The sequence below is a fragment of the Oncorhynchus masou genome, chromosome 30 (assembly GCF_036934945.1).
Source record: "Oncorhynchus masou masou isolate Uvic2021 chromosome 30, UVic_Omas_1.1, whole genome shotgun sequence".
Taxonomy (NCBI): Eukaryota; Metazoa; Chordata; class Actinopteri; order Salmoniformes; family Salmonidae; genus Oncorhynchus; species Oncorhynchus masou.
This window is the reverse complement of record NC_088241.1, coordinates 16,173,063-16,196,677: the sequence shown is the minus strand read 5'-3', so window position 1 is coordinate 16,196,677 and position 23,615 is coordinate 16,173,063. Positions and strand designations below refer to the sequence as shown.

Sequence of the window (23,615 nt, the reverse complement as noted above, 5' to 3'; positions counted from 1 at the left end):
AGGACATTTACTTTGTGCAAGACACAAGTAATTTTTCAAACAATTGTTTACAGACAGATTATTTAATTTATATTTCACTCTCACAATTTCAGTGGGTCAGATGTTTACATACATTAAGTTGACTGTGTCTTTAAACAACTTGGAAAATTCCAGAAAATGATGTCATGGCTTTAGAAGCTTCTGATATGCTAATTGACATCATTTGAGTAATTTGGAGGTGTACCTGTGGATGTATTTCAAGGCCTACCTTCAAACTCAGTGCCTCTGTGCTTGACATCAGGTGAAAAATCTAAAGAAATCAGCCAAGACCTCAAACAAAATTGTAGACCTCCACAAGTCTGGTTCATCCTTGGGAGCAATTTCCAAATGCCTGAAGGTACCACGTTCATCTGTACAAACAATAGTACTCAAGTATAAACACCATGGGACCACGCAGCCGTCATACCGCTCAGGCAGGAAACGCTTTCTGTCTCCTAGAGATGAATGTACTTTGCTGCGAAACAGAAAAGGACCTTGTGAAAATGCTGGAGGACACGGGTACAAAAGTATCTGTATCCACAGTAAAACGAGTCCTATATCGACATAACCTGAAAGGCCGCTCAGCAAGGAGGAAGCCACTATCCCAAAACCTCCATAAAAAAGCCAGATTACGGTTTGCCACTGCACATGGGGACAAATATTGTACTTTTTGGGAAATGTCCTCTGGTCTGATGAAAGAAAAATAGAACTGTTTGGCCATAATGGCCATCGTTATGTTTGGAGGAAAAAGGGGGATGCTTGCAAGCCGAAGAACACCATCCCAACCGTGAAGCACGGGGTGGCAGCATCATGTTGTTGGGGTGCTTTGCTGAAGGAGGGACTGGTGCACTTAACAAAATAGATGGCATCACGAGGAAAGAAAATTATGTGGATATATTGAAGCAACATCTCAAGACATCAGTCAGGAAGTTAAAACTTGGTCACAAATGGGTCTTCCAAATGGACAAGGACCCAAAGCATACTTCCAAAATTGGCAAAATGTCTTAAGGACAACAAAGTCAAGGTATTGGAGTGGCCATCACAAAACCCTGACCTCAATCCCATAGAAAGTTGTGGACAGAACTGAAACATTGTGTGCGAGCAAGGAGTCCTACAAACCTGACTCAGTTACACCAGCTCTGCCAGGAGGAATGGGCCAAAATTCATCCAACTTATTGTGGGAAACTTGTGGACGGCTACCTGGAACGTTTGACCAAAGTTAAACAATTTCAAGGCAATGCTACCAAATACTAATTGAGTGTATGTAAACTTTTGAGCCACTGGGAATGTGATGGAAGAAATAAAAGTTGAAATAAATCATTCTCTCTACTATTATTCTGACATTTCACATTCTTAAAATAAAGTGGTGATCCTAATTGACCTAAGACAGGACATTTTTACTAGGATTAAATGTCAGGAATTGTGAAAAAACTGAGTTTAAATGTATTTGGATAAGGTGTACGTAAACTTCCGACTTCAACTGTACATAGGTAGGCTATTGTAAAATGGGCACTGGGAGGTGGTCTGCTGCTTGTTAGTCCTCGAGACACCTGCCAGCCAGCCAGCCATCTATAACTAGCCTTATACAGGCTCTGGACAACAGTTGTACCAGGAACGGACAAGGGACACAGAGCATCTTGTACTGAAGTTAATGCAGCTGTGTCTGTTTTATGTGTGTGTGAAGAAAGGAGTCAGAAGATATGCCTGCTAAGAAACAGAGAGCATGAGCTGTTATAAGCACATCTGGCATCACTGATTGGTTTGTGCAATTAGCCTGAATTGTACATGCTTAGTTAAGATTGTGATGCTGAGCTTTTTTTCCTGGCATATTGAAACCATTTAATGAAAATTGTAGGTTTCCTGCATTTCCTACCCTAAGCCTGCATACCACATTAGTTTTTCCTTACGACTAAGGGATATCCATCTGGGATATGGCTGACTTTATCTTAGCATTAGCATTGTCCCATGGGGAAGGGGGTTCACTGACTACTAGGGCTGGGTAATTGGTTGCCATTAGCTGAGAATTTAGATTTTAGGGTCACTACTAGCATTAACAAAATAGTTTCTCCATCCACTGATGTTATAGTAACAAAGTGATTTATTCATCTGAATATAGTGCCTCAAGGAACGTAAGACAACATTTTCCTATGAATCCCATCTCTCCCTGTCCCCAGAGCACCACCATGGTAGTAGGCACGGCAAGCCACTGGAGAGGACCAGGCCCTTTGTGGTAGTGGACGGACACAATAGAAGTCTGAGTGAGGCCTTGCAGGTGAGACTACAGACATCAAGAGAATGTGTGTGTGAGAGTATCGTTCTACACAGGGCCATACACATACATACTATTACTCTGGTCCTACTTCCATTACCTGCTTTCTATTTCCAGGCTTACATGTTACCATTCTTCATTCAGTGATCCCAGAGCACTTTTATAAAGTGGCCTTTATTTTTTTAGTGTCAGAGGTTAATAACCATTCTATTTTTACAGGTCCCATAAGAACTCCTAATTTTAAACTACAGTTTTCAATCTCAAACTAACATCAAACCCACACCTAGTCATTCCAATTCCAATGTGCGGCTCACATTTTTTTTCCATTCGAAGGTCATCAGTGTTATAATGTTCTTCTCTCTGGGTGGAGTGAGTGATATGGGGGAATTCTTCAGGATATGATTTCAGACCTCCTGTCAGCTGCACAGGAAGTGTCTGTCCTCTTAAAGTGCCCCAGTCCCCCCACCTTCTTCAGATCATAGTTTTTATTCAGGAAGCTCTCTGTAAAATATGTCAAGGCGCCTACTTCCTTCCTCTGTTATATTAGCACAAAAAAGGAAGCCAGACAGCAGACCCCCCTTCCCCCCCCCCCCCACACACACACACACACACACACAGAGGAAAGTAGAGAATAAGAGCATGACAGGGCTACATTTTTGCACATCACGTTTTAAGCCAGCTACTGTATCGGAGTGTTGACTTTCAAAGAGGTTGAACCCCATTGTCTCCATCAGGCACCTAGATGTTTGTTTACTGGTTTCAAAACACACCAGGGCACTGCACTGTCATACAAATAACACAGTTGAGTGGGCCTCATTGGCTAAGACTCAGCGGAGAGTCACTCCTAATTCTTACATTATTGTGCTGTTTATCCTCTGAATCACTGCAGTCATTGATGAATGAGTAGCCGTTTTTCACTTGTCATGAGATTACTGCACCCACAGCCTACTGCTCATACTGACGAACATAACACCAGTGATTCACATACTCACTAAAATACATGCAACGTGTAACCATGGAAACCGGGATCTGTTTTTAGATTGTTTGTCAGAAATGAGAGGAAAGGTGGGGGATGGTGCCATATGGCAGGGGTGTGACTGTGTGTGTCTGTTATACAAACTTTGTCCGTCCACCCTCATCAACACCCACCCATCCCCTGAACAATGTAATTCCTGTAACGCTCCATTTCCCAGTCCAGGGTATTCAAGTGATAAAGATCACTCCATCCCGAGCCAAGTGTGACCTTAGAAGTTAGAGCCACCACTTGTGCTCTAAATAACACTAATTAAAAGTATTGAAATTCACCACTCAAACTGAGTGCACTTACTTGAATGTAATCCCCATGATAGTGTGCAACTTCATCACGTTAAATGTAGATCTTTTATTTGTCTAGCAAAGCATGATTAGCTATAGATAAGATGATCATAAATGTTCTCTCGAGGCAAAAATATCTGAGTGTATATTCTTTGCATATCATTACCATGCTACAAATACCGATTATTATTTCAGTTAGTTCAAAAGAACTACGAGTTCCTTTTTGATGAAATGCGTGTAACTCCCAGCCCAATTAGGATCTCAGATTGATTATATGTGAGTGAGATATTAAAGAAGAAAACATGCCAGTCACCACAGTGTTAGTTTCATTTCTTATGGTGGAGCAGGCGACTTGACTTGGCCTGAATAGCTTCTGTCAACGTTGAACCATGAATAGATCTACTTTGTTAAACAAACAAACTTTCAGACAGTTGCCACATTGATGTTGGAAATAAATGTTTTAAGAAGAAAATACAGACATGTATGACATGTTATTATTAGCCTCCACACCAACTTGGTTATGAATGGATTTGTGACACACACACACACACACACACACACACACACACACACACGGAACTCTGATGTGTAAGGCGTGCAGCAGGGAGCTTTACCTTAATACAGCTTAAGGAGGGGACCTAATTCAGAGCACGATCGCTCTGTGTTGACAGTGAGCATTTCTGCCACCCCAACCCTTTACCCTACCATTAAGACAGCTGTGTGTGTGTGAGGGGGGCACTATTGCCTTACACCCAAAGCATGGTAAGACTGATTCTTTACTAAAGGGGGTGGGGGGGGGGGGGCTCTTATCTACTTAAGAAAGTGTCTGTAGGGAAAGTGTTTCACTAGGATGTGTGGTGTATTGAGCCGGGTATAGAATGGTCTTGAGTTAATCCCCAACCGGGGTCGTGTTTACAGTGCCTTGCGAAAGTATTCGGCCCCCTTGAACTTTGCGACCTTTTGCCACATTTCAGGCTTCGAACATAAAGATATAAAACTGTATTTTTTGGTGAAGAATCAACAACAAGTGGGACACAATCATGAAGTGGAACGACATTTATTGGATATTTCAAACTTTTTTAACAAATCAAAAACTGAAAAATTGGCCGTGCAAAATTATTCAGCCCCCTTAAGTTAATACTTTGTAGCGCCACCTTTTGCTGCGATTACAGCTGTAAGTCGCTTGGGGTATGTCTCTATCAGTTTTGCACATCGAGAGACTGAAATGTTTTCCCATTCCTCCTTGCAAAACAGCTCGAGCTCAGTGAGGTTGGATGGAGAGCATTTGTGAACAGCAGTTTTCAGTTCTTTCGACAGATTCTCGATTGGATTCAGGTCTGGACTTTGACTTGGCCATTCTAACACCTGGATATGTTTATTTTTGAACCATTCCATTGTAGATTTTGCTTTATGTTTTGGATCATTGTCTTGTTGGAAGACAAATCTCCGTCCATCTTCCCATCAATTTTAACCATCTTCCCTGTCCCTGCTGAAGAAAAGCAGGCCCAAACCATGATGCTGCCACCACCGTGTTTGACAGTGGGTATGATGTGTTCAGGGTGATGAGCTGTGTTGCTTTTCCGCCAAACATAACGTTTTGCATTGTTGCCAAAAAGTTCAATTTTGGTTTCATCTGACCAGAGCACCTTCTTCCACATGTTTGGTGTGTCTCCCAGGTGGCTTGTGGCAAACCTTAAAGGACACTTTTTATGGATATCTTTAAGAAATGGCTTTCTTCTTGCCACTCTTCCATAAAGGCCAGATTTGTGCAATATACGACTGATTGTTGTCCTATGGAAAGAGTCTCCCACCTCAGCTTTAGATCTCTGCAGTTCATCCAGAGTGATCATGGGCCTCTTGGCTGCATCTCTGATCAGTCTTCTCCTTGTATGAGCTGAAAGTTTAGAGGGACGGCCAGGTCTTGGTAGATTTGCAGTGGTCTGATACTCCTTCCATTTCAATATTATCGCTTGCACAGTGCTCCTTGGGATGTTTAGAGCTTGGGAAATCTTTTTGTATCCAAATCCGGCTTTAAACTTCTTCACAACAGTATCTCGGACCTGCCTGGTGTGTTCCTTGTTCTTCATGATGCTCTCTGCGCTTTTAACGGACCTCTGAGACTATCACAGTGCAGGTGCATTTATACGGAGACTTGATTACACACAGGTGGATTGTATTTATCATCATTAGTCATTTAGGTCAACATTGGATCATTCAGAGATCCTCACTGAACTTCTGGAGAGAGTTTGCTGCACTGAAAGTAAAGGGGCTGAATAATTTTGCACGGCCAATTTTTCAGTTTTTGATTTGTTAAAAAAGTTTGAAATATCCAATAAATGTCGTTCCACTTCATGATTGTGTCCCACTTGTTGTTGATTCTTCACCAAAAAATACAGTTTTATATCTTTATGTTTGAAGCCTGAAATGTGGCAAAAGGTCGCAAAGTTCAAGGGGGCCGAATACTTTCGCAAGGCACCGTATATAACCAGATCATTCATTATACCCCAAAAGTAATTCAAATCACTGAGTACTTCTCTAAGCCCAAGTGAAGGTAATGCAAGTCGGCAGGCTACTAGTTAAATGGGAATTAATCACTTGTTTCCTATTGGTGAGGTTAGTTCTGGATATCCATGCACAGCAGTAAAGAAACAATCAGAGGCAGACATGAGTTTCAGTGAAGTGGTTTTCACTCTTGCCTTCATATCAGCATCTGTTGAACATTTATAAACCAGGACATGTTGACGATCTGGTTCATTGATATTAATCAGTCAAGTGCTAGGGAAGAGGAGAAGAGCCAGCAAACACCACATTCCCTTTGGGACTGGAGTTGAATGCGACACTCCTCTACCTCATGTTGCCCATTGTACATTAATTTACTTTGTTGTGTACCCCTTTGCATTACAATAACAAGTCATGAACTAACCCAGAGATTTCCCTCAGATAGTGGACAGGCACACTCCATTCACATGTCCAGACTTGATCCATAAACAGGATCCAGGGCTGCTCTGGGTCAGACTAAATAACAGAGAAGCACAACAGGGACTGAGGAAGACAGACATCCCAGGAGCTGACTGATTGTATTTCCCTCCCTCACACTCGTCCGTTGAGCTGAAAGAACTGGAGAGGAATCACGACTCGCCCTGTCCCTCCCTTCCTCCGTTACACCCCCTCCGCCCCTTTTCCTCTCTCCTCCTCCCTGGTTTATTTCTTCTGCTCTGGGTCACAAGCAGCTCTGGGTCTGAATGGACCCCACCCAGCATTCATGTGGCGGTGAGCTCATCTTGTTACTAGCAGGAGGTCACGGCCTGGGATACTTACCTCACTGAAGGAGAGGGGGGAAATAAGAGGAGAGGGTGAAGGTGGAGAGTGGGGGAAGGAGAGGTAATGGCAGCAGAGATGGAGTGGACATGGTTGTCGATAGGATAAAGAATGACAGAGGTGAGAGAGGTGAAAGTGAAATGCCAGTGAGGGTGAAATGAGAGACCAGTTGCGAGTGTGAGGTAAAGATTCAGAAGGAGGAAGAGGGAGAGACGAGGAGAGAAATGTAAGAGAAATTGTAATGCTCAAAGAAGAGGGAGAGGGTGAGAAAGGGAGAAGTGAGTCAATGACAAACAAAGTGTGGAGAGGGTGGGTGTTTCTTGGCTGAGCTCCAAATATTTGGGTGTGATCCTCCACTAGAGCCCTGAACAGATGTAGCTCTGCTCTGCTCTGGAAGGAGCCCTGTTTCTACTCTGACCTCTCTCCCCAAAACCACAATCCAAGGCAGCTTGCCAAAAGATGCAGATGTTTGAGAGAGTGTGTACATGTGCTGTATGTCTTCCTATCTCTTTCTCTCCCTATCGCTTTCTCACCCTTAATCTTTATTCTCTTTGGACACATAACTGACATTACTGTAGTTTGTTTTTTGCCTTGTAGTTTTTAACCAGATCTCCACCATTGTGCCTAGAGTCTTTGTTGGTTACCCATTGGACTCTTGCCCTGGCGGTACAAAAACACAGGTCCACCCAACATAACTCAGTCACACTCTCCTTACATACTGTGGTGAATGACCTCACCGAAGCCCTCTGATTATAATAAAGACTATAGGAACTAGAAATAGACCAGAGTTATATTTTCATTCAAATGTATTGGAAATCCCCCTCAATTATCATCATCTACTTCTGGGATTCTTCTTGGATTATTATATTCTTGGATGTGGAACCAGTTATATTTTGTACATATCCAATGACTTGGTTCCAGTGTGAATAGTTATGTTATTACTAATAGCCTCTTAGAGCCTATGGTACAGAGACACAGTTGTATGTGTCATATGAACCATGATGTTGTTAAAGTATTTCTGGGACTGTGGACAGTAGAATACTTCTGAGTGAATTGGGTGTAAGTTGTTCTTGGACTTGGGTACCCGGCAATGACATTATCCAGCATTGTTTTTGCCGGATCACATAAGATTTAGACTCTCTGGTTCCTCATAGTCACTAACCGCTGAACAGACCTCTCTGGCATACTGTCACCACCATTACCTTACTGCCTGTACTCCTACTTCTAGTCCCATTTCCAAGCCTGATCCCCTGCCAATTCCTGTCAGTTAGCTGGAGAGGAGAAAGCGAGGAAGCAGCACTCTGCGGTGGGGAAGGAGGGAAGCGCCAACAGGAAGGGTTTCACTTACTCACTGTCTTCATAGGTGGAGCCGTTAAATGCGCTAGAAAATGACTGAATGGCAGGAAGAGAGACAGTGTTAGTTCCTGCTGGGGGGGAATGACTGTAATGAGATGGAAGTCCAGGGGAAATGGACATGAAAAGAGGGAGAGGATGTCATTTACCCACCGCCGCCTCTGCATTCGGTGAGAGAAATGTGCAGCAGGCAAATTAAGTCCATTTATAGCCTGATCCTTAGTGCCTATGAGGGGTAACCCTGGCTGACAGTCTGATTCAGCTCATTTGGGCTCTGGTATTGTGCTTAGGTGCCAGTGCCAATCAAAGACTGGGTGCAGCACGCATTTAGAGACTGGGTTTATTTTAGAGAGCATGCAGGTGTAAGCGTTGGCAGGTAGTGCTCAGGGGGGGGGGGGCTGCAGCCATAGACAAAGTATAACTTTAATCGCACCATCTCATTTCATGTCCGCTGACTGGTTTGATGGGATGAGTATTGATTGGCTGAAGGGATTCAAAGTATATAGTATTATCCAATTTGAGCATTGCGTAATAATGGAACTTTAGTGCGGAGAAAGGATGAGCGCTCCATAGCTGTCTACGACATCTGAAATGTTGTCCATCAGCCTCTAAAGGATATAGGTCATTGTATACAGAACATGTTTTTTATGAACTATGCAAGACTTCCTATGCCTCAATCCTTTAAACTTCGCAGGGTTAATAAGAAAGACCACATGGTGGTACTGGATATTACTGCTGTTTCACTAAGGAGATTGTCCCTTTGCCCCGTTTGCCACTTCAAGCTGCTCTTGGCGGCATTCGCTCATTAAGACACTCATCACGTGCTAATCATGAGTACGCCATGTTGAAACATTGAGTGATTACAACAACAACAACAGCAAACAAAGTAATTGCTGGAAAGATTTTGTTGGACAATGAGTTCATTTGGTCACACAAGGTCCTTGTTCCCCTTTAGCACAACAGTTGTTAGGGGGAAGTGTCCAACTGAATTTTCGTATTACAGTTAGTTCAATTATCCACTGACTTATGAGGATCAAAATCACAGTACACATTACCAGGTGCATGTTTCTTGTCCTTTCACAGAACGGTCACCCAGACAAGCTACAGTGTGGTCTTCAAATTGGAGGCAGCATCTATCTTTTGGACCTGGAGAAAAACCAGTAAGCTCACTAACAAAAGATACTCCATTTTAAAATATATCAGAAGACTAAAATATATGTAATCATAAGCTTTAGCTATCTGAATGGGGAGTTGTGATGCAGAAATGCCCCAACCTTTGCCATCGTTGAGTTAAGACTTCATAGTTTCATAAAGGGATTTATCATCAACAATAAAATGTTCGGACTTCCAGACAAATCTTCAGAGGAATTAGTCTGAATGAATGTACAGTAACCCTGTCCTCTCCCTGCAGCGCTCTCCTGCCCAAGCCCCCCAATGTCTTCTACTACCTCCCTAATGGCACTGGGGTTTCTTTAGAGGAGAGCACAGTGGTAAGTAATGTGTTGTAAATGTTCTGATTTGTTATAGGTAGAATTGTTAAAGGGGTTGATATGAAAACGGCAAGTTAGTTCATATGAGCTTGGATAATAATGTCGTCCTTATATTATGTTGACTCCTCTCTCCCTGGTTGTTATCTCCTAGACTCACTGCTACTACCACGGATCAGTGAGGGGCTTCCCACAGTCCAGGGTGGCTCTCAGTACCTGCTCTGGACTCAGGTAATAATATCAACTTGAACTCTCTGTCAAAACTACAGGATGGTATGCAGCCTGTCAAAATTAGGATCATTTCCACTCTGTCACAATCCAAAGGAAGGTACATTTTCACAGGAACTTCACAAGCAAAGCAACAGCATGCGAACAATGTTCCCCGTAGATGTAGTCAACATTCTTGATTTGAGAATGGTGTCCATGGAAGTGAGATCATACAAATTCATACTATGTAGTCATGCCTTTTAGGTTTTCCATTAAAAAAATAGAGCCTAACGGCTCAATAGGTTTACCCGCATTACCTTATGACCGTAAGCATATCAAATCAAATGTATTCATATAGCCCTTCGTACATCAGCTGATATCTCAAAGTGCTGTACAGAAACCCAGCCTAAAACCCCAAACAGCAAGCAATGCAGGTGTAGAAGCACGGCGGCTAGGATATGCATTTCATTATCTGTAATGTAATGGTTCATGCATTTAAAACCAGTAAAGTAATGTAAACAGGGGTCAGCCTTATCCCACTTAATCGCCCTCCTCAGTTACTCCCTTTCTGGTGCACTATATGGTGAACCTATTATTATAAAGGGGAAGTCTTTACTAAGGGCACTTCATCTTTGCCTGCAGTACGAACAACGTCATGGTTATGTGAGCGTCATGGTTATGTGAGTGGGGCGGAGTGATCGACCGTGAGGTGGCTTTAATCCAATTCAGATTAATCAGAAAGAACTCTGACCTCCTCAAGCATACTAATCACCCGATTTTGAGAAAGCGCCAGTTTTAATCTGGGGTCCCTTCTGCTGACTTGGATACTTTAGGGATATCCAAATGAACTTGGTGGAAATCCATGAGAAATCCTCTTGACCTTTATTTAGAGTTGGAGTTATTTAGAGCTCTTTACTCACGTGGGAAGACCGTGTGGCCATATACTCGGTTTAGGGCCATGTTTATGTAGAAAAGGTCATCTGGTTGCTAGCAGAGCCTTGAACAATGTCCTCACCTGAAGTAACTGTATTTACTTGGAACTTGGACAGCATTTTCTGCCCCTGTTGACTCTCTGTTGAGTGAGTCCCTGTTTATTCCCCTCTCCCTCAGGGGTGTGGTGGCTATCAACTCCACCCTGAGCTTTGAGCTGCAGCCTGAGGAAGACCATGAGGAGGGGGCAGAGGAGAGCGGAGGGGAGGAGGAGGAGGGGATGCACCTGCTCTACTCCACCAGACCTAGTGTTGGGGGCTGTGGGGTGTCTCATACACCTGTACCCCCCATCCACATCCCACCACAAGTCCCACACAGGGTGAGAGGGGCTGGAATGTTTATCTAGGGATTGGAACTACTAATGTTTTCGCCACTGCTGAAAATACCATACTGACTTCCCTGAATTGTCGACAACATACTGTACATTGGCCCGAATGTCTTTTGTTTACACTTTGCTTTTTTTGCAGAGTAAGAGGGACATTCTCTCAGAGACCAAGTACATAGAGCTTGTGCTTGTAGCTGATCACGAAGAGGTAATGTACGATAAGGCTAATGTACGACAATGCCCCTTAGTGTAAGCAAGGCACTGACGTAGCTGCACTCTGAAGAGACCCCAGTACATTTAGACCAATCCCATCATGTTCTGTCTCTATTGTCCTAATCAATAACGGTTCTTTTTTACAGTACCTTAACTACCAGAAAATCAACAAGACTATCATCTATCGAATGCTGGATGTGGCCAACCAAGTAGACTGGGTATGTAACCTAATATTAAAGTGGTCTCCTTTTCACCTCATTTAACACCTGATTTACTAAACAAAAGCCACATCTCAATAAGTGGTCCAGGTAATTCGTGACATGGCACAAGTGGGGGGGGGGCCTTACTTTTTCTGTCATCTACTGCTTCTCTATTGTTCCTCAAACAAGCGCGATGGCTGACGATATCACGTATTCACAACAGCCCAACTCCTTGAATGCCCTACTCCTTGAAGTTTGCAGGTGTCTAAAAAACATTTATTTAGCTAAAAACACATTTTTCACCCTTTAGTGTGTGTACTTTACTGTATTTATACTTGGGATATTGCTTTTCAAAAGTAAAATAAATCGCTGGAGGATGTCTTTAAGTATTAACCATATACACCCAGTTTATTAGGTACAGCATCCCGTTCATGAAAATGGTTCGCTCCTACAGACAGTGTGTCACGTGGCTTGCTGTATATAGCAGGCAGACTGGCATCAAGGCATTCAGTTACTGTTCGATTGAATGTTAAAATGGGCAAAACGAGTGACCTAAGCAACTGAGCGTGGCATGATTGTCGGTGCCAGGCGCGCTGGATCCAGTATCTCAGAAACGGCTGGCCTCCTCAGCTTTTTACGCACAACAGTGTGTAAGATTTAAAGAGAATAGTGCGACAAACAAAAAAACATCCAGTCAGCGGCAGTCCTGTGGAGAAAACAGCTCGATGAGCGGTCAAAGGAGATGCAAGCAAACAGGCAGGCCACAAACAGGCAAATAATGGCTCAGGACGGCATCTCACACACAACTCGTCAGTCCTTTTTATGGATGTGCTATTACAGCAGACGACAACACCGGGCTCCACTCCTATCAGCCAAAAGCAAGAAGAAGTCTCCAGTGGGCACGCTATCACCAACACTGGACAATTGAGGAGTGGAAAAACATTGCCTGGTCCAACTTAACCCGGTTCCTGTTGTGTCATGCTGATGGCAGAGTCAGTATTTGGCGTAGGCAGCATGAATCCATTAACGGTACAGGCTGGTGGCAGTGGTGTAATGGTGTGGGAAACGTTTTCCTTGCACACATTAGATCCCTTGATACCAATTGAGCAATGTTTCCCTTCCCCAAAGAATTCCAGCTGTTCTGGGGCCAAAGGGAGATCTGACCCGGTACTAGGTGGGTGTACCTAATATACTGGCCGATGTATATTTGTATTATATTTTCATTGGTTTGTCATGGTGGTTCTCCTCTACCCCTCTCTAGTTCTACCGGCCGCTGAGTGTGCGTGTGGCTCTAACTGGGCTGGAGATCTGGAGTGACCAGGATAAGATCCGGGTTGACAAGAGTCCCTCAGACACCCTCAACCGTTTCCTGGAGTGGCGCACCAGAGAGCTGCTGCCCCGCCTGCGCCATGACAATGCTCAGCTCATTATGTGAGTAGTCAAATGGACTTGGTTGAAGGTTATCGTGCCTTTCTCACACCTGTACATTATGGAAGCAGATCCATCCCAAATACATGAATATACCAGTGGATTGCCTCTTTGTGAAAATAGACTAACTATAACTGTATGTGTTTGATCTGTTCCAGGGGGGAGTCATTTGATGGAACTACAGTGGGAATGGCATCTCAGTCTTCCATGTGCTCCAAGGACCGGTCAGGAGGGGTCAATGTGGTGAGTTAGTTAGCCTCAGTTAGGTTTATCAGTGGAGTAGAGGGGCAACTGACCCACAATGATAGTATGAGTCTGGTAGTTGACTGACTCTGTGTGTCTCCCTCTCCCTCTCTGTGTGCAGGATCACCTGGTCAGTGTACTGGGGGTGGCGTCCACCATTGCCCATGAGCTCGGGCACAATTTGGGCATGAATCATGACACAGCCGACCGGCGCTGCCAGTGTCAGAACGAGCCACGCCTGGGAGGCTGCATCATGGAGCCATCTACTGGGTGAGGTGCTATGGGGCTATGGTGGGCTAGGTTTGACGTGCATTACAAAAGCACCAGGCCACGCAAAGTCAATGATGCAAAACAGAAAGGGTCAGTTATGTGCAGCTCAGTTTCCAAGTATTATGTTAATTTTAATGCACTTGTAAGAAGCTCTGGATAAGAGCATCCACTAAATGTCTTGCTCTCTTTGCCCCTCTGACAAAAAGGTTCATGCCAGGCCAGCTGTTCAGCAGCTGCAGTGCCAGAGACCTGTCCCTCAGCTTACTCCACGGTGGGGGGATGTGCCTCTTTAACGTGCCTCAGCCTGAGAAACTGCTGGGGGGGCCACGCTGTGGAAACCTCTACGTGGAGAAGGGAGAGGAGTGTGACTGCGGCCTGCTGGATGTATGTTGGACAGCAAATGTTATATTTTTAGGGGGGACAGCATAGCTCACCATAGATGCAGGTTGACATTTATTTTGATGACTGATGATGCCCTGGAGGCAGCACTAAGCGGTTTCCTCTAGATGGGCCAGCTGTTAAGTCCAAATTGGCCAAATCATACAAAATGTATGAAAACAAAAATGTGCTTTTTGGTCTTAATTTAAGGTTCGGCGTAAGGTTAGCAGTGTGGTCAGGGTTAAGGTATGGGTTAGGTTTAGGTTTAAAATCTGATTTTATGACTTTGTGGATGTGCCAGCTACTGACCACCCTGCAGAGCTGCCTCTAGGACAAGATTCATAACAATGAACACTAACCTGCCACCATAGATGATCATTCAATGAACAGACTTTATGATTTAGGTCAGGGGTATTCAATCAGGGGGCCCGCGAAAATGTATATATAAATTACACATTTTATTTTGTTATTTCAATGTTTATATTACTAACGTATGATGGGGGTCCCTGGGTCGCAGTTTGCCTGGGAGGGGGTCCCTGGAAAGGAAAAGGTTGAAGAGCCCTAACTTTAGCTTTAGGATGAATTATTAAGTGTCTGTCTCTCTGGATGTCCAGGAGTGTAACGATCCTTGCTGCAATGCCACCACCTGTAAACTGGTTCCTGGGGCCCAGTGTTCCTCTGATGGCATCTGTTGTGACAACTGCAAGGTGGGCAAGCCTCTCTCCCTCTGTGTCCTTAACTGGACCCTTACTGATACACTCACTCACACACTCATTCAACCTCATCACTGAACACACTACTGAACACCTACATTTAAAATCAGCTCAGGTTGTTAGTATCATATTTATTATAACTATAATTATATATGTTATAACTCAGATTTTTATGTTCTTGTCTAGTACTGTTCTGTATTTTGTTATGTTTTATGTGGACACCAGGAAGAGTAGCTGCTGCATGTGCAATAATCCTAATAAACTAAACTTTTACATGATCTGTCACAAGAAACTGAACAAAGGTCCAAATCATAAACTCCTTTACTGATTTACTGTATTTTCTCCATCTAACCAGCTGCGTACAGGTGGATGGATGTGTCGGCAGCCCCTGGGGGAGTGTGACCTCCCAGAGCACTGCACCGGGGCCTCTCCCTACTGCCCCCCCAACGTGTTCCTGCAGAACGGCGAGCCCTGCGAGGAAGGCTCCTCCTACTGCTACAGCGGTGTCTGCGCCAGCTTCAACACACAGTGCCAGATGTTGTGGGGACCGAGTGAGTTACACTATTGGTCAAATGTTCTGGACCCGATAACCACTGTGATTGATACCACTGTGGGGAGCTAGTGGCTAGTTATTTGGACTTGTTTCAGTACTTTGACCAAGTACTGTAGAACCTCGAGATCTGAACCCCAGAGTTCTGGACTGACTGGTCAGCGGGACTGGAACTTTTTAAAAGCAACAGAGAATACTTCCCTGGACAAAGGATTCCTACAGTTGAAGTCGCAAGTTTACATACACTTCGGTTGGAGTCATTAAAACTTGTTTTTCAACCACTCCACACATTTCTTGTTAACAAACTATAGTTTTAGCAAGTCGGTTTGGACATCTACTTTGTGCATGACACAAGTAATTCTTCCAACAATTGTTTACAAACAGTTTATTTCACTTATAATTCACTATATCACAATTCCAGTGGGTCTGAAGTTTACATACACTCAGGGGACTGTGCCTTTAACCAGCTTGGAAAATTCCAGAAAATTCCATCATGGCTTTAGAAGCTTCTGATATTCTAATTTACATCATTTGAGTCAATTGGAGGTGTGGATGTATTTAAAGGCCTACCTTCAAACTCAGTGCCTCTTTGCTTGACATCATGACATCTTTGCTTGAAAATCAAAAGAAATCAGCAAGACCTCAGAATTTGTTTTGTAGACCTCAACAAGTCTGGTTCATCCTTGGGAGCAATTTCCAAATGCCTAAAGGTACCACGTTCATCTGTACAAACAATAGTACGCAAGTATAAACACCATGGGACCATGCAGGCGTCATCCCGCTCAGGAAGGAGACGCGTTCTGTCTCCTAGAGATGAACGTACTTTGGTGCGAAAAGTGCAAATCAATCCCAGAACAACAGTGAAGGACCTTGTGAAGATGCTGGAGGACACAGGTACAAAAGTATCTGTATCCACAGTAAAACGAATCCTATATCGACATAACCTGAAAGGCCACTCAGCAAAGAAGATGTCACTGCTCCAAAACTGCCATAAAATAGCCAGACTACAGTTTGCAACTGCATATGAGGGTAAAGATCATACTTTTCGGGGAAAGGTCCTCTGGTCTGATGAAAGAAAAATAGAACTGTTTGGCCATAATGGCCATCGTTATGTTTGGAAGAAAAAGTGGGAGGCTTGCAAGCCGAAGAACACCATCCCAACTGTGAAGCACGGAGGTGGCAGCATCATGTTCTGGGGGTGCTTTGCTGCAGGAGGGACTAGTGCACTTCATAAAATAGATGGCATCATGAAGAGGGAAAATGATGTGGATATATTGAAGCAACATCTCAAGACATCAGTCAGGAAGTTAATGCTTGGTTACAAATGGGTCTTCCAAATGGACAATGACCCTAAGCATACTTCCAAAGTTGTGGCAAAATGGCTTAAAGGACAACAAAGTCAAGGTATTGGAGTGGCCATCACAAAGCTCTGACCTCAATCCTATAGAAAATGTGGGGGCAGAACTGAAAAAGCATGTGTGAGCAAGGAGGCCTACAAACCTGACTCAGTTACACCAGCTCTGTCAGGAGGAATGGGCCAAAATGCACCCAACTTATTGTGGGAAGCATGTGGAAGGCTACCCGAAAACATTTGACCCAAGTTTAACAATTTCAAGGCAATGCTACCTAATACTAATTGAGTGTATGTAAACTTCTGACCCACTGGGAATGTGATGAAATAAATAAAAGCTGAAATAAATAATTCTCTCTACTTTTATTCTGACATTTCACATTCTTAAAATAAAGTGGTGATCCTAACTGACCTAAGACAGGGAATTTCTATTAGGATTAAATGTCAGGAATTGTGAAAAACTGAGTTTAAATGTATTTGGCTAAGGTGTGTGTATACTTCCAACTTCAACTGTATATATAATGTCACTACTAGTGATTGAAGAAACTGTTTTGGTGAGTTATGACATATCAGATCTTCATATGCCATGTGTTGGAGAAGTGAGATTGGCTCATAAACCCAGGAGGCAGAGTTGTTCAGACACTTTTACCTTATGATCTTAGAGACAACTAGGATTGTTTAAACTTCCCTTTCTTTTCAGATTCCACAAGGGCTCCGTCTGTCTGCTTTTCCTCCGTCAACAAACAGGGCAACAAATACGGCAACTGTGGCCAGATGCCAAACGGAACCTACGTCCCCTGCCCTAGCAAGTAGGTTCCATGTTCATTAGGGCACATCGTAGCAAATTGTTTTGCAACAGACAACAAAATTAGCATATTTTATTGGACAAGTTAATGTAGTCCTGCCTTGTTTCAGTTCTTATTCTTCAATTTGGTGCCTAATGAACACTTCTATATATCTGACTGTGTCTGACTTTCCAGAGATGTGCATTGTGGGAGGCTCCAGTGCCAGGGAGGCAACGACCGTCCGTTGCTAGGCATCAGCGCTGAGATCCTGACCACCAAAGTCAAATTTAACTACAGTGACTTTGTCTGCCGGGGAACCTACTTCCACCTTGGCGACGACGTCTCCGACCCTGCCATGGTGGCACAGGGCACTGCATGTGGTCTTGGCAAGGTGGGCATTTCCTCAACTATAGAAATACAATGCAAAATACTTCTGTTTTTGTGGAATGGGTCATTTGACCTTTTGAAATAGGAGAGGTTTTCTGTGTTGTTATCTGAGTTTACGTAAATATCTAAAATGATGATTGTTGTTACTGACCATGTTGTGGTTCAGGCCTGTTGGAACCAGCGGTGTCAGGATGTGTCTTTGTTCGGCGTCGACGATTGTCAGAGCAAATGCAACGGACACGGGGTGAGCAAACCGGCTGCCTGTCTCCCCTTATAGGAGTTATATTGTATCGCTCACAATGGACTGGCTCATACTGTTGATGTTAAATGAATAATATGGCTCAATATCCTCTCTCTGACATTGCCAGGTGTGCAACAGCAATAAGAACTGCCACTGTGACGTGGGCTGGGCTCCTCCAGACTGTAGGTCCACGGGCCATGGAGGCAGTGTGGACAGTGGCCCTGCAAGAGCACCTAGAGGTACCTCACCATTCCTCTGTTAATGCACAACTTGACTGCACTCATAGATATACACTCAAATCAAATGTATTTATAAAGCCCTTCTTACATCAAGTGCTGTACAGAAACCCAGCCTAAAACACCAAACAGCAAGCAATGCAGGTGTAGAAGCATGGTGGCTAGCAAAAACTCCCTAGAAAGGCCAGAACCTAGGAAGAAACCTAGAGAGGAACCAGGCTATGAGGGGTGGCCAGTCCTCTTCTGGCTGTGCCAGGTGGAGATTATAACAGAATATAGCCAAGATGTTCAAATGTTCATAGATGACCAGCAGGGTCAAATAATAATAATCACAGTGGTTGTCGAGGGTGCAACAGGTCAGCACCTCAGGAGTACATGTCAGTTGGCTTTTCATAGCCGATCATTGAGAGTATCTCTACCGTTCCTGCTGTCGCTAGAGAATTGAAAACAGCAGGTCTGGGACAGGTAGCACGTCCGGTGAACAGGTCAGTGTTCCATAGCTGCAGGCGGAACAGTTGAAACTGGAGCAGCAGCACGGCGAGGTGGACTGGGGACAGTAAGGAGTCATCAGGCCAGATAGTCCTGAGGCATGGTCCTAGGGCTCAGGTCCTCCGTGTGTGTGTGTGTGAGAGTGTGTGAGAGCATACTTAAATTCACACAGGACACTGGATAAGACAGGAGAAATACTCCAGACAGATCCTAGCTCCCCGAGACAAACTACTGCAGCATAAGTACTGGAGGCTGAGACGGGAGGGGTTGGGAGACACTGTGGCCCCATCTGACGATACCCCCGGACAGGGCCAAACAGACAGGATAAAACCCCACCCACTTTGCCAAAGCACAGCCCCCACACCACTAGAGGGATATCTTCAACCACCAATTTACCTTCCTGAGACAAGGCCGAGTGTAGCCTACAAAGATCTCCGCCACGGCACAACCCAAGGGGGGCCAGACAGGAAGATCACGTCAGTGACTCAACCCACTCAAGTGACGCACCCCTCCTAGGGACGGCATGGAAGAGGACCAGTAAGCCAGTGACTCAGCCCCTGTATTAGGGTGAGAGGCAGAGAATCCCAGTGGAGGGAACCGGCTAGGATGGTTCGTTGCTCCAGTGCCTTTCGGTTCACCTTCACACTCCTGGGCCAGACTACACTCAATCATAGGACCTACTGAAGAGATGAGTCTTCAATAAAGACTTAAAGGTTGAGACCAAGTCTGCATCTCTCACATGGGTAGACAGACCATTCCCTAAAAATGGAGCCCTATAGGAGAAAGCCCTGCCTCCAGCTGTTTGCTTAGAAATTCTAGGGACAGTTAGGAGGCCTGCGTCTTGTGACCGTAGCGTACGTGTAGGTATGTACGGCAGGACCAAATTCGGAAAGATAGGTAGGAGCAAGCCCTTGTAATGCTTTGTAGGTTAGCAGTAAAACCTTGAAATTAGCACTTGCCTTAACAGGAAGCCAGTGTAGAGAGGCTAGCACTGGAGTAATATGATCCAATCTTTTGGTTCTAGTCAAGATTATTTAGTGCTTTATCTGGGTAGCCAGAAAGTAGAGCACTGCAGTAGTCTAACCTAGAAGTGACAAAAACATGGATACATTTTTCTGCACAATTTTTGGTCAGAAAGTTTCTGATTTTTGCAATGCTACGTAGATGGGAAAAAAGCTGTCCTTGAAACAGTCTTGATATGTTCGTCAAAAGAGAGATCAGGGTCCAGAGTAACGCCGAGGTCCTTCACAGTATTATTTGAGACGACCGTACACCCATCAAGATTAATTGTCAGGTTCAACAGAATATCTCTGTTTCTTGGGACCTAGAACAAGCATCTCTGTTTTGAGTTTAAAAGTAGAACATTTGCAGCCATCCACTTCCTTATGTCTGAAACACAGGCTTCCATTGAGGGCAATTTTGGGACTTCACCATGTTTCATCGAAATGTACAGCTGTGTGTCATCCATAGCAGTGAATGTTAACATTGTTTCCGAATGACATCAGCAAGAGGTAAAATATATAGTGAAAACACTCCTTATCTTAATCAAATCCTGGAGAAATTGGAATACCCTATCAATAAAACTATAATGAAATAAGTAACCTGCACCCAGCTTTGATTCTATGTCTGCCATGATAACCAAGACCACAATATTTTCTGTATCTCCAGGGTCCGACCCGGCACGTGTGGCCTTGCTGGTCATCTTCCTCTTCGTCCTACCAGTGGTTCTCCTCTTCCTCGCCCTGCGTTTCCCCCGGTGTCACCGCAACCTGTCCTGTCTGGGCACTACCAGCCTCTTCCACAAGGGCACCGGACGCCAACAGAGCCGGTGAGAGCCCTGACCCAGGGGACACCAGCTATGTGCTCATATATTAGTTACAGTGTTTATATAGTATGTATATGTTTGCGCAGTGCAGAAACCCGCTATCAGTATGGACAGAATTACGGCCATAGTGTTTTTTAATAGTTAGAATGGAATGAAAGGGGCTATATCCAGCTAGAGTATGTGTAAGTTTGAAATCAGACATGCACAAGGTTTATCTTGCACTTTATCACTCAATGAAGGTCAGAGTTTCCCTACCCATGATTCAATGGGGTCAGTGTGGCCCATAGTGAGATGTGGGGCTTGGTGTTTGCTGCGGAACAGGCTAAAAGGTACTAAATGTTAAGGGTAGAATAAAGCCATGGAATTAGTTCTGGGCTGTGTCTTTATGACGCATTGTTACTGAAGTGCAACGTTAATACTTAGTGATCCATATAACATCCAAGAGTCTCTCGAGTTTGCAAAAATATCTGAACTTTGGTCCATATTAAAATAACTCACTATAATCTAAAGAGGGTGACTAAATTTGATTGATCAGTTTTAGTTCAACAGGTGTTTTTTGACTAAACAGCTCCGATACTAGCGATGCACTTTAAGTAGGATATAACGACAAACTAAATGCTACGAAGGCTTTGGGAAACTCACCCCAGTTCCCCATTTCTTCAATGTTTTAGATAAGACTCCTTTAGAGCCAGTTTCGAGGATAGTGATGGTGACCATTCTTGAGTCTCAGTTCTATAAGCTTATTTTGAGCGTTACTTCTGTCAACCTAATTTTTACTTATACTGTAACACTGCAATGACCTCTGACTCTTCAGAACCAGAACTGATTATTCCCCTAGGTTGTAATATCATGTATACCAGTGTATTGTAACCAAACACCCGTTATTTGAGGGCTAGACCAGTGTTCTAGAGAAACATCATTCTTATCTCTTATGGCAGTTCTCAGCTGACTATTTGTAACGCTTCAGCACCCCCATTATTGAAATTGTGGTATGAACTTTATGTTAATGTGTGAGTGTGTGCCGTCTCCCAGGACCCCGGCCACAGAGCGAGTGGATGCTCGTAATGGGGAACAGGTCCAACCACTGAGGTACCACTGGAGCCGCCAGAGTGACATCCAAATGACCCCATCTCCGCCTTCTAACAAGGTACCACGATGACCCAGCCTGGCCTTCCCTGGCTGTCACTCAAATAGTTTTTCCACCTACACTGTTCCTATGTGCCCCTTGTTACAGGTACATGGAATCGATAACACTGACTTTGTTTGTAATAATATTAGTCATTTAGCAGACGTCAATCTCTGTGTTGACCCACATGAAAAAAATACTACCGTTTACTATAGAATACTATAGTACTTACTGTAGAATTCTGTAGTAAACTGCAGGATAGGGATTAACATGGGTAACCGAGATCCCTGAACTGACCCAAAAACGCACATTTCCCGAAAATATTAAATGACAAGACCCGAAAAATTACAAAAATGTTCCCCAATGTCGGCACTAATGCAATTCCACAAAATACAAAACATGTGCAGCAAAATATTTAATAGCACATTATCCAAACAGGTTGTCGCATGGTAGCCTTTAGTCTAGCGTATTTACTTCACACACAGTTGCCATAAATTCAAAGTAAACTCATAATTGCCACTACTGAACTGCACACATGACCCGAATGCAGTTAATGAACCCTACAGGAAACTCCTACAGTATAGCCTATAAAAGAACGTGTGCCTCTTTGAGCTGTCATTGTGACTCTTCAGACATTCACAAATTTGATAGGCCTATGCACCATTTAGTACATAGTCATCTATGTCACAGACATGAAGTCTGTGGGTAGGCATGAGGGAAAATGATATCTTCTCCTGTACGAATGCCTAGCCTATTTTCTTATCCAAAATCCTGACTCCTGTCGTGCATGAAAATTCCTAACTTTATTCTGTAATCCATAGGTTGCATTATCAAAGCACGTCTCTGGCCTATGCATGTGGAACTACCGCTATCACATTTCCCCTCCTTCTGTGCTCTGTCTCAGACTTTCTGCCCATAGATCTTCAGGAGAGAATGTGTGCTCAACTAACAATATGGGAGTAGATATGGATGTTTTGAAAACGGGTGTTCTTTGTTAAGATACTTTTATATTTAAACTATTTCTACTCTTCATCTCCCTATTATTCATGAGCTGATCTGCTATCTGTATAATCATCAACTCGATTTTTGCCAAATATAAGAGATATTCTATCATTCGTTGAAGGTTATCTAGCAAGATTAGCCACTTTAGTCATTTGACTTTTGTTTGACTGCCATTAAAGTTTGTTTGATTATACATCTCAATGCTTTGGGTGCGCTCTGTGCGACCTGAAATTTGCTGAATTAATTGAGGAACATAAGGCTCAGAATTTATGAATGGCCTGTTTCGCAATTTACAACAATGTCATTGGCGATCAAAGATCAAAGACAGACCCTATAATTACTAAATATCAGTTTAATTTTCTCTGAAATCTGTACTCTCTTATTTTTTTGGGGGGGGGGGCAGTAGGGAGAGGTACCGGAGCGGTGCAGAACTTTTGGGATAAATATTAATTATTCAAGGGTATTGAAACTTGTCTTAAATATTAATCCTTACTGCTGAATACTATACTACACACTACTATTCCCCTCGATCGTGTAGTGCTTACTATAGAAATCTGTAGTGTACTGTAGAATACTATACTACACACTGTAGTATACCTTAATCATGTGTAGTAGTTACTATAGAATTTCTACCTACCGGTTATTGAAATGTTTTAGTAGGAGAAAAGAGAAAGCAGCCAATTCTATGTCAAAGATAATAAAACAAAAATACTATAGTAAAGACTATAGTATTTTAGGCTTGGGTAGTATACTGTATACTGGGGTATTTGGAAATAGCCCCGGGATGCTTTTTCACTACTGTCAATATCAATGAAACTATTTCATACATTTTTTTTAAATACTTTGAATATTTGTAGCTACTTTTTAAGTAAAGTACCTGCAGTCGACTTGTGCAAT

The 23,615-nt window shown here is 43.5% G+C and overlaps 1 protein-coding gene across 4 annotated transcripts in view; it reads left to right on the top strand.

The window, feature by feature from the left end:
• LOC135522153 (disintegrin and metalloproteinase domain-containing protein 15-like) overlaps window positions 1-23,615 on the top strand; it is a 39,873-nt gene that overhangs the window by 4,318 nt on the left and 11,940 nt on the right. For all 4 annotated transcript variants that reach the window (XM_064948159.1, XM_064948157.1, XM_064948158.1 and 1 more), the window contains exons 2-20: window positions 2,193-2,290; window positions 9,356-9,432; window positions 9,684-9,762; window positions 9,914-9,990; window positions 11,077-11,275; window positions 11,424-11,489; window positions 11,641-11,712; window positions 12,956-13,125; window positions 13,281-13,365; window positions 13,487-13,635; window positions 13,842-14,019; window positions 14,628-14,720; window positions 15,082-15,277; window positions 17,328-17,436; window positions 17,608-17,803; window positions 17,966-18,043; window positions 18,168-18,279; window positions 20,434-20,593; window positions 21,623-21,737. In XM_064948159.1, coding sequence (XP_064804231.1) covers window positions 2,193-2,290; window positions 9,356-9,432; window positions 9,684-9,762; window positions 9,914-9,990; window positions 11,077-11,275; window positions 11,424-11,489; window positions 11,641-11,712; window positions 12,956-13,125; window positions 13,281-13,365; window positions 13,487-13,635; window positions 13,842-14,019; window positions 14,628-14,720; window positions 15,082-15,277; window positions 17,328-17,436; window positions 17,608-17,803; window positions 17,966-18,043; window positions 18,168-18,279; window positions 20,434-20,593; window positions 21,623-21,737 — 2,309 coding nt within the window. The remainder of the gene's footprint in view (window positions 1-2,192; window positions 2,291-9,355; window positions 9,433-9,683; window positions 9,763-9,913; window positions 9,991-11,076; window positions 11,276-11,423; window positions 11,490-11,640; window positions 11,713-12,955; window positions 13,126-13,280; window positions 13,366-13,486; window positions 13,636-13,841; window positions 14,020-14,627; window positions 14,721-15,081; window positions 15,278-17,327; window positions 17,437-17,607; window positions 17,804-17,965; window positions 18,044-18,167; window positions 18,280-20,433; window positions 20,594-21,622; window positions 21,738-23,615) is intronic.